General features: G+C 42.3%; 1 protein-coding gene across 1 annotated transcript; it reads right to left on the minus strand.

Annotated features, from left to right (window-relative positions):
• Window positions 1-511: 511 nt before the first annotated feature.
• LOC139689265 (uncharacterized protein DDB_G0284459-like) lies at window positions 512-10,524 on the minus strand. The gene is made up of 5 exons (XM_071586310.1): window positions 10,425-10,524; window positions 10,164-10,253; window positions 9,851-10,041; window positions 9,171-9,765; window positions 512-2,620 (listed from the first exon to the last, which is right to left on the minus strand). The coding sequence occupies exons 2-5, from the start codon at window positions 10,242-10,244 to the stop codon at window positions 767-769; spliced, it is 2,721 nt and encodes a 906-aa protein (XP_071442411.1). The 5' UTR covers window positions 10,245-10,253; window positions 10,425-10,524; the 3' UTR covers window positions 512-766.
• Window positions 10,525-10,776: the final 252 nt, after the last annotated feature.

Below are 10,776 nucleotides of genomic sequence, written 5' to 3' on the forward strand. Positions count from 1 at the left end.
TCCTTCTCCAAGGTTGAGTGCAATCATCATTTAGGTACAGCAAAGTGGAATGTGGGCTAAAATGACGTATCATACATAAATGGGACAACAATCATGCTATTGCATGAAAAACACCCCTTTCATCCTTGATTTGAAAGATTAGTTTTGCACCAGGTTGCTTTGGAACGATTTCGCTTTACCCTGATTATAGGAAGCCTCCCTCCCCTTCTACTTCAGAAGGCACAGAATACCACTGCTAAGATTCTTTTGCCAAAATGACTAAGGTAAGATCTCCAACACAATGGAATAATACTTTAAAACCTATCAAACAACTACCATACATTTCATTCATATTACTCAGAGTCAGTTTTCTTAAGGATAATGAGTGAAACTTCTCTTCCATATGTTGTGAAGGTGAATCAAACATTCTACCTTTACCTGCGAAAAACTTTCTTAAATGATACATTACACAAATGGTACAGAAAATATATTTTCTATAATCACTTTCTATGAACACAACTTAGAACACAAAAGCAAAACTTGTGAACTCACAAGGCATTTTAAAAAACAAGAGAAATAACTCCCAAGAGTAATTATTAATCTGTAATTGTAACCACAGTATTAAAATGAAAACATGGAAATTCCTCAGCAATTTTTCATCACAGTGACAATTTATTTACACATATTTACAAGAATTGCAATATTAAATATAAGACTTTTGTCCGACTGAATTAAGAAAGTAGCTGTTCCTCAGGCACATTAGACCAATGCTGGATAACTCCCCCCCTTAGTCCCACTCGGGGAGTGGACAGCATTCCCTCTGATTGCCGCTTTGTTTTGGCGACCTAATTCTATCTGTGTCCTCAGTGCTTTGCCTTCTTGCACACCACCTCACATTCCTTCCATCATCTTCACTTGTTGGCCTGTCCCAGTCCTTGTATCCACTCCACGCCTTGCCATCTCCTCTTTCAGGGGTGTGGGTGGAACTATTCTCACTCAACTTTTCTCTCAGATCAAATCTGCTAGCACAGGGCCTCCTTTCACATTTATTTTGGCACGACTCCTTCACTCCATCCTTCCGAGGACTGCCTTCCCGGCTCCTGCAACTGTTCAGTCTCCTGCCATCCTGACTCCTAACACTCTCTCTGCTCCTGTCAGAATCTTTGCTTCCTCGACTCGTCTCCCTCCCTCTCTCAGAATCCCGACTTTGATCATGGTCTTCAACTCTGTCAGGGTCCCTCCCCAGGGAGGAATCCCTGCCTCCATTGAGCCTTCTAATCCGATCAGACTCTCTTCTTTCATATTTCCTTCCTCTATCAGGGTCCCCTAATCTATCCCTGTCTCTTCCTTGATCTCTGCTCCTTTCTTTTTCATTATTACTCTTATCCCTGCTCCTCCTCCTCCCGCCACGATCCCTGCTCCTCCTCCCATCGCGATCCCTGCTCCTCCCCCTGTCCCGATCCCTGCTCCTCGCCCTGTCCCAATCCCTGCTCCTTCCCCTATCTCTGGCATAATCCCCATTCCATTCCCTGTGGTAAGCTCTGCTCCTGTCAATCCCCCTTTCATGCTCTCCATTCCTCTCCGAGGGTACGTGGAGCTTCCCACAGTCCCATCTCATTACCTCCCCTCTCCTCCCTGAATGCTCTCTCTCCCCTTCTTGGATGACTTTCTCTACGCGGGGACAAGATTTACCGTGGTCACCCTTCCTTGCACCATCCCCAGAGCGTATCTCCTGAATAAATGGTCGGCTAACACGCTCTCGATCCCACGAACGACGGCTGCTCCGCTCTTCGTCCGTCATCATGCGACCATCAAAAGGTGAATGCCTTGAACTTCTGCCATGGTCACTGGCACACGAAGGGGTGGGGGATGAATGAGGCAATGCACTTTCACACTGCACATTTTCTTCCACCTGGTCCACCATGCAATTCTCAGCTGAACCACTGCACCTTGGAGCAAATACTTTAGATTTGTTCACAGCACTTGCATGACTCTCAACCACACATTCAGGAACAGAACCACTTGCAATGTTATCACTGTTGCTATGAAAAGTAGATAAACCAAATGAAGAGCCATAATTTTTCAACACATCATTAACCATCCTCTCATACGTCTGGTAATTTCTGCCTTCATCATTTAAATTATCACATATTTCTCTTTTCTCTCTTGCACTGTCTCTGGTCCTGCGATTACATAGAGAATCAACTCCGTTGATCTCTTTGCTCTTGGCGATACCATAACTGATCACCATGAGGTCACCTGAATCTTCACGGCAGGATGAATCAATTCCATTGATTGCGTCATCGTTTGTGGAAGAAGCATCCTCGCCCTTCCCACTCGGGTTGCCATGGAGATTTCCTGCGGGCAGGGACCCATCCATGCACCTGCGCTTCGGAGCACGAGGGTCTGCTTGCATCACTTCAACTGCCAACAACTGCGGTTTCTTCCAGCTTGATAGCCCATCATTTGGTGTTTCCTCCAGTGACCTCTTAATTCCTCGCTCTTCTTGTGCAGCATTTACTGGAGTGGCCGGAGACAATGAGGGTTTAATAACCCTTCTGACCCTGCGTCTTCCAAATCCACAGTCCTCACTTGACATGTGAACTGATATTTTATCCTTAATAGGTGTAGTTGCTTCAGTCTGTAAAGATTAAAATCTTTTTTCAATGAAATCTGCCAAAGAATTTCAGATACTTAAAGAGCACTTATATTGGACACCCTACCTATTTGCTACATCAAAATATTATGTTGAGGAATAAAGGAGAATTAAACATATTTCTTTTCTTAAGACATGCTTAACGTAATATATCAGAAAGCAAGGTTTATTATTTTTAAATAAATTGTTACTCTTGAAAGAAAGTTTCATGGATGTGAAAAAATAAATGTGTGTGTGTGTGTGTGTGTGTATATATATATATATACACATATACATACATATAACTTTTATATATATATATAACTTATGCCAGAATTTACGCTGGCATGCTCATTGGAAATCCCAGCCTTTCCCTTCGAACTCTTCCACCATTAACTCAGAACTTACCTGATTCCGTCCAGCCTCAGAAAACAAACCCAAACCACTCCAATCAAACCACCCAATTGAAATCCTTCTGACAAAGATTTCTGATAAAAAATTCATAGATTCCCTTAAGCCACCAGATAACCATTCCCCATCTGAGAGACAAGCTCTCAGCCGTTTAGCATCAAACAAAGATATAATAATCATGACGGCAGACAAAGGGTCATCCATTGTCATGCTAAACAAAGAAGACTATGAGACTGAGGCATTTCGCCAATTAAACTACCCCAAGATCCAAACCCTTCATATCAAAGAATATTCTCTCTTTTCTATCCAATTTTGGTCTCAAAGAAGGGACCTCTCTCTCCCACAGATATATCCATTCTTTCGCCACCTAATCCTAAGACCCCCCATTTCTATTTGCTACCCAAAATCCAAAAAACCAATGACCCTGGTGGCCCTATTGTCTCCAGCATCAACTCACCCACTGAATGAATCTCCGAATTAATAGACCACCGCCTTTAACCAATAGCCACTTCACTCCCTTCTTACATCAAAGATTCGCACCACTTTCTGGAACGTCTACACTCAATCCCAATTCCGCACAACACAACCATTCTCATGGCCACGATAGACGTCACATCTCTGTACACCTCCATTCCCCACAAAGAAGGCTTAGAAGCCCTGAAACATTACCTCTCCCTACGATCCACACCACACACCCCATCCACAGATTTCCTCATTGAATTGAGCCAAATCATTCTTACCAAAAATGCTTTTCAATTCAACGACAAAATATATTTGCAAATAAAAGGCACTGCAATGGGCACGCGTATGGCTCCTGCATACGTCAACCTTTTTATGGATAAACTAGAACATGACTTTCTGCAACAACAAACCCTCAAACCACTCTTCTGGGCCTGCTATATCGATTATATTTTCCTCCTTTGTTCCCAAGGACGCGGAACTTTATCCTCTTTCATTTCCTCTCTCAACTCCTCCTCAGTATCTTCCACTTCTTCTATATCCGACTTGAATATCACTTTCCTAGATATTGACATTCACCTCCAAAACAATACATTTTACATCTCAGTCCACATTAAACCAACCAATAAGCAAACATATCTTCATTTCGATAGCTGCCATCCACCTCATACAAAGCGCTCAATCCCATTCTCACTCTCAGTCCGTGGCTTCCGTCTCTGCACGACAAACCCTCCCAACAGAAATACTTGGACCAGCTACATGACTCTCTCAGAAAATGTGGGTACCCTGAAAAACTACTGAACAGTAAAATCCTCAAACCGTCAACCCAATACAATCCCCTCCCCAAACCAAATGGCCCAAAATGCCCTTATCTTAATGCCTTAATCTTATCACCACTTTCTTCCCTGGAACACACAAAATTAAACATCTAATCCGTGACCTCTTCCCAATTATTAATAACACTAAGTCCACATCACTTTTATTCTGACATTGTCCCTCTGTTTTGTTTAAACGCCTGTCGAACTTGCGAGATATCTTCCTGTCAACAAAACCAACTGCAACCATCCCCGTCTCTCCCCCGCCCCTATTCACACCATGCAACCGTCCACGCTGCAAATGCTGCCATCTTCTAAGACCCTCCACCTCCCTTAATACCAACTCCCAACCCATCGCCACCTGAACCTCAAAAAATATTATATATCGCCTCTACTGTAACTTCTGCCCCTGCCTTCCACGTGGGCGAATGCACAACCACACTTTCCCTGCGCATGAATAACCACCGACATTCCACCAAATCTCCGACATTCCCTAACCATCCCATCCCTACTCACACTGGTTCCCACAACCAATCTTTTGAAGACTTCTTCTCCATTTTGGTGATTGAAACCCTCCCCAAATCTGCTAGTATAATAGAGGTGAGAACCTGCGAGATGGCACATATCTGGGTGACCCAATCATTCAAACCGCGCGGGCTGAACCAAGCCCAATGAACGCATCATATGGCTGCCTACATATTCCCTCCCACCCCTTGTTCATTTCCTATTCGCCCCTTACCTCTCCTTCCTTCACCTCTCCGCAGCACATGTTCTCTCCGCTCTTCCCCAAGAATGCCATTCTGGAGACGACGGCCAAGCCGTCGAAACATCAAGTAACAGTAGTTTTTAGGGGAGGCAACCGACAACTGAGGTCATTTGCGCCATAGGGGATGGACAGGAAAGGATGAAGGGTGGAGAGAAACCCGGCATCGGCATTAGCCTACTCTTTACGAAAGGCATCAAGGGGTCTGCAGTTTAACGTTCCATCCGACGGACGGCGTACTCACCCAAAGTGCCCTACCCAAAACACCTCAAGTAGGGATCGAGATACCCCTGAAAAATATTCAACACCGCCGGGATTGGAACCCGCGCCCTCTGGGTGGGAAGCCAGTACGTTAGCCCCCGCACCATCTCGATCCCCCTCGAAACATCAAAACAACATATTATGAATGTCTTTTCTTTGTGTCTCTATGGTTTAAAATTCTACATCTGTGTTTTTATATATTTGTGCTTCGCCGAAGACCATTCCATTTCAAAGATATTTTTATTTATACATAATTAAGTCTCCCTTTCAATCCCTCGTCTGTCTCTGCGGGGGGAAATTCCTGCTACCTGCAACGTTGGGTCGCATTCCCTGCCTTTTACAGTCTCCTTGGGTGCATGTTCATGTGGTAGTAGTGTTTCACATTCTTGCTTGTTGTGTCCTGGCTTGCGTGTTATTGGATGGCTTTCGTGCTGCATCCTGGGGTGCAGTTTTTTAGTTGTTTTGCGGTATATGTGTTTGCATGAGTGTTGGATGAAGGGATTTTTGCATGTGGTATTGTTCCTTTTTACGGTTGGTGACCTAACACCCCCAGCCACACGCTCTTGCGGCGGCTTGCGGGGTATTATGTAGATGTAGATGTGTATATATATATATATATATATATATATATATATATATATATATATATATATGTGGGACACGGTAGTCCAGGGGGTAGAGCGTTGCACTACTAAACCGAGGGTCCCAGGTTTGAGTCCCGGGCAAGGCACTCTGAGCACCTACAGCTCCTCACAAGCTATGTGTATTTCGGGAAATAGATCTTCCTGGGAAACCGTAACCGGCATAGGGAAAGGAACTGGCCCCCCTTCCATGATGTGTGAATTTCACACGCCTTTGGGCTTAATACTTGGTGAACTCTGCCATCACCTACCAAACCGACCTTTGGGTTGATTACTGTGTTTATGGTTTTATAAATATATATATATATGTATAAATATATATATATATATATATATATGTATATATATATATGTATAATATATATATATATATATATATATATATATATATATATATATATATATATATATATATATATACACATATATATATATATAAATATAGAAATAAATATATATAAATATATATATATATCCAGGACCAGGGGCCAGGAGCCAAAGTGGACTCTGACCACAATTTCGTTGTTATGAAATGTAGCGTCCGTTTCAAAAAGATAAGGCAGGGGCGGCGAGTTAGAAAATGGAATATAGAAGCATTAAATGGTTTGAAAAGGAAGGAGTAGCAGCAGGCTGTAGAGGAAATCATGGCGGATGGCAAAAAGCTAAGTACTATCGCAGAAAAATGGGAAAGTATCAAGAAAGGGTTATCGAAAGCCACAAAAGACACTTATGGAACCGTAAACGCTAAAAGGACTAGGAAACCTTGGATCACGGATGAGATGATTACAAAGATGGATGAGCGGAGAAAATGGAAGAATGTAAATACAAAGTTGGGCAAAATTAGTACAAAGAATTAAACAATAAATTGAATCAGGCAACAAATAAAGCAAAAGAAGCTTGGTGGAAGTTGCAGTGCGAGGATATGGTAAGTCTGCGTAGGAAGGGTGAAATCGGTGCGCTGTATAGCAAAGTTAAATCTTAATCGGGAAGTAAGAAAGGGAGATCTATGCTAACAGTTGGAGATAACACGGGTAAGGTAATAGCTGACACAGAAACCTATAAGGAAGGAATCTGGCGGGAAGACTTTCTGCGATCAGTTTCAGTTCCTATTCCGAAAAAGGCAAAGGCTACATCATGTGAGGACTACAGGACAATAAGTTTGATATCCCACGCAGCTTAAGTTGTTCTTAGGATCATAAACAAAAGGATAGAGAGAAGGGCAAATGATTACTTAGGGGATGATCAGTTTGGGTTTAGGAAGGGGAGAGTACGCATGATGCCATTGCAGTAATGAGATTATTAATCGAGAGCAATATAGAATACAACCAGAAGGTATTTGCCTGTTTCTTAGATTTCGAAAAAGCGTTTGATAGAGTGAATTGGGAAAAACTAATGAGTATATTGAAGAAAATAGGAATAGATTGGAGGGAAAGAAGGCTAATCCGCAACCTGTACATGTCTCAGACTGCTCAGGTGCGAGTGGGCAACGGGGAGTCCGGTTGGGCAGTGTTAGGAAGGGGTGTAAGGCAGGGTTGCCCATTATCACCGTTGCTGTTCAACCTGTATGCAGAGGAAATGATTAAAGAGGCATGGGAAGAACTGGAGGTAGGAATGAAAGTGGGCGGGGAATTCGTAGAATCAGTTAGGTTTGCTTATGACCAAATTTAGTTTGTCAGTCAGCCAAGGGGTTGCAAGCATTGCTGAGTGAATTGGAAATTCAGTGCGATAGGTATGGGATGAGAATCAATATTAATTAAATAAAGGTTATGCGATTTTCTAGAAAGAAAAGGCTAAGCTAAACCTTAAAATAGGAGGGTAAAAACTAGAGCAGGTAGAACAGTTTACGTATCTCGGTAGTGTTTGGACCAACACGGTCAATGTAGTAGGGACGTAAGGAGAAAAATTGCGCTAGGCAAAGAGACTTTCACAAGGAGGAGGGAGTTAATGACGGGGACGTTGAGCAAGGATGTTAAGAAAAGGCTCGTAAAAACTTTGATATAGAGCATAGCTATGTACGGCGTGGAAACGTGGTCATTGAAGCAGGAGAAAAGGCGTAGACTGGAGGCTTTTGAAATGTGGGTGTGGAGAAGAATGGAGAAGATGAAATTCACAGAGAAGAAAACAAACGAGGAAGTACTTGGTATGGTGGGCGAAGAGAGGGGTTTGTTGGGAGCAATCCTATGGAGGCAGGAAAAGTGGCTGAAGGGGGTATTGACCAGCAGCGGGATGTTGAAGTCAGTAATTGAGGGGAGAATGTATAGCACTTAGCACTAGTGCTATACATACTACACTAGTGCTGTATAGCACTTAGCACTACTAATTATGTGGGGGAGGGGGGGGTTGGTGAAAAAGACAAGTGCCAATAGACAAGGCTGATGGTAGAGGAGTTTGAAACGATAGGTTATGTAGTGAGGGGGAGGGAGAATTACATGGTCAAGGAAATGACCGTTGCAAAAAGGGGGAAAAGTGAAAGGGAAGCTTAACACGACCATTAAGCGAACGTAGATGGGGGAGGGAGAAGTGAAAAGCAATTCCCCCTCCCCCTCACTACATAACCTATCTTTTCCAACTCCTCTACTATCAGCCTTGTCTATTGGCTCTTGTCTTTTTCACCCATCCCCCCACATGTTACACTATATATTCTTCGGATTGCCCTTACCCTTTCTCACTTCGACTTGTGTTGTAGTGACGATTACCCTTCAGTACGCTGAAGAGGGCTACTTTGTGGCCGAAATACGCGTATTCGTATTCACCTTTCTTATCCCTTTCCTTTTTAACTTTTACTCCTTCTTGACTTGTGGCGCTAGCCAACTAATTTCATTTTTACTTTGTTTAGAAAGGTAAACTGTTTACGGCTATTGGAGTTTCACATTTATTATACAGTAATCAACCCAAAGGTCGGTTTGGTAGGTGATGGCAGAGTTCACCCGGAACTAAGCCCGACGGCATGTGTAATTCACGCATCAGGGTAGGGGGGCCAGTTCCTTTCCCTGTGCCGGTTATGGTTTCCCTGGAAGATCTGGTACCCGAAAAATCATGTAGCTTGGGTGGATAGGTGCAATATTTTACAAGAAGCCTGTGGTAAAGAACTCTAAACTAAAATTATAATTGGATAATAATTTTATCAAATGCATCAAGCATTATTAGATCCACGCTTAAGCTTTAACATACAAACCTAACTACAATAAATAACAAAAGAACCTTACATGTTTTGGATTACTGGAAGGACTTGCTGACTTTCCCTCGTCTAAGGCCACCAATGGAGAAAGGCTTGAGTCGGCCGCATCTGGTTCCTTTCTGTCTTCTTCATCAACAGTTCCGCAATTACTTTGAGTGTTTGGTGCTTCAACTAAGGACGCCAACGGAATTCGGTCTGCATTGGCTGACTGTTGTTCCTTTCCTACAGTTTCATCCACTATTCTGATAGTCCAGGTCGGGCTTGATATTCTTTTTTCACATGCTAAAATCTTTGAAGATTTATTCGAGCTTAAATCCTGTGATTCTATATTTTTAACTTCTTCAGAGGCAAAAACTTCTGTTGATAAGGGTGCATCGGGAAGAACCAGAGTTTTAGTTTTTTCTGCGTCCCCCAAAATGACAGAACTAATTTTTTCGTATTCATCCGGCGAAGGGGTTATACTTCCCTCGTTCACAACCCCTGGTTTACCCTTGCCCTCAAGTATTCGTTTTATACTCCCATTTCTAACTTTTTTGGTTGGAGTAAGCTGTTTCCGACTTGGTCGTTTGGTGTAACAGGGTTTAGAATCTTGCAATCCACGTCGAAAGAGTAAATCATCTCTCCTGAAAAATATCACAAATGAAATTATGAAAAACTTGTCAAAATGCCAAAAAATAATTATTCTCGATTCAGTAAACTTTTCCTTACTCTTTTCTCAAGTCCGCAATAATTTTCTCTTTGCGTTCTATTTCGCGCTGAGCAGTCTTGTAAAGGCAAGAAATGTTTTTCCCGAGTGCTCTCACTTTTGCAGCTAACTTTTCATTTTCTTTTTTCATCTCCTCCAGCTTTGAGCCAAGAACTTCCACTTTGTTTTGGAGATATGCTTTATCTTGTTCAAGCTGAAATAAATGGATATTGAATGAGAAAATATAAGTTAATAGTCGCAGAAAATGAATAACAAAAGTTTGAAATAGTTTGACGGGTCAAATTAACAGGCAAAATTTAAGCTGAAGTTAGTTACCTTTTTGAATGCATCATCAAACTGAAAATTGGGCAAATCCCCATAGATATCAGTATCCCCGTCTTCGCGAATAGAACTCATTTCTGAAAACTGTTGAAGTTCTTTGTCAAAAATAAATTCTCTTCATACACATCTACCAAAAATTAACTTCCGACAAAATTGAGCGCAAGTGGCCAAATATGCTCTTGGTACAAAATACAAAATAACACAATCTCACAGAAGTCACCACGAATGCTATTGCTAGCCACTTAAGGTACATACTCGATATTCTGTGACATCGGCATAAGCAAATGAAAATACTCGAAGAGTAACGTGTGAACTCCGCAAGACAATGTTTACAATAATTCTAATTCTACTAGCCTGCCAAAGTTTACAATTCGCCCTGCGATCGTCACTTAACTTAACGCGCCATATGAGTCGAGAGGTCGAAGAGGATATCGATTGGAGGGAACATAAAGTCTAAGGCACGCAATGTGGATGAACTTAGTTTGAAATGAAAGCTGGACAATAACGCTTCCGTGCCTACAGATACATTCCAATTCATACTGAATGCTACCCATACGGAAGGGATATTTTGCAATGCCCTATTGGCGACACCATCGCTGGTTGTGTA

This window comes from Hetaerina americana, unplaced genomic scaffold (assembly GCF_022747635.1).
Source record: "Hetaerina americana unplaced genomic scaffold, ioHetAmer1.1.p SCAF_217, whole genome shotgun sequence".
NCBI lineage: Eukaryota > Metazoa > Arthropoda > Insecta > Odonata > Calopterygidae > Hetaerina > Hetaerina americana.

Coding starts and splice junctions, on each gene's coding strand:
- LOC139689265 (XM_071586310.1), bottom strand. CDS start 10,244: ATGAGTTCTATTCGCGAAGACGGGGATACTGATATCTATGGGGATTTG. Junction 10,042..10,163: donor TTGATGATGCATTCAAAAAG/GTAACTAACTTC, acceptor CATTTATTTCAG/CTTGAACAAGATAAAGCATA. Junction 2,621..9,170: donor CTTCCAGTAATCCAAAACAT/GTAAGGTTCTTT, acceptor TAATCTTTACAG/ACTGAAGCAACTACACCTAT.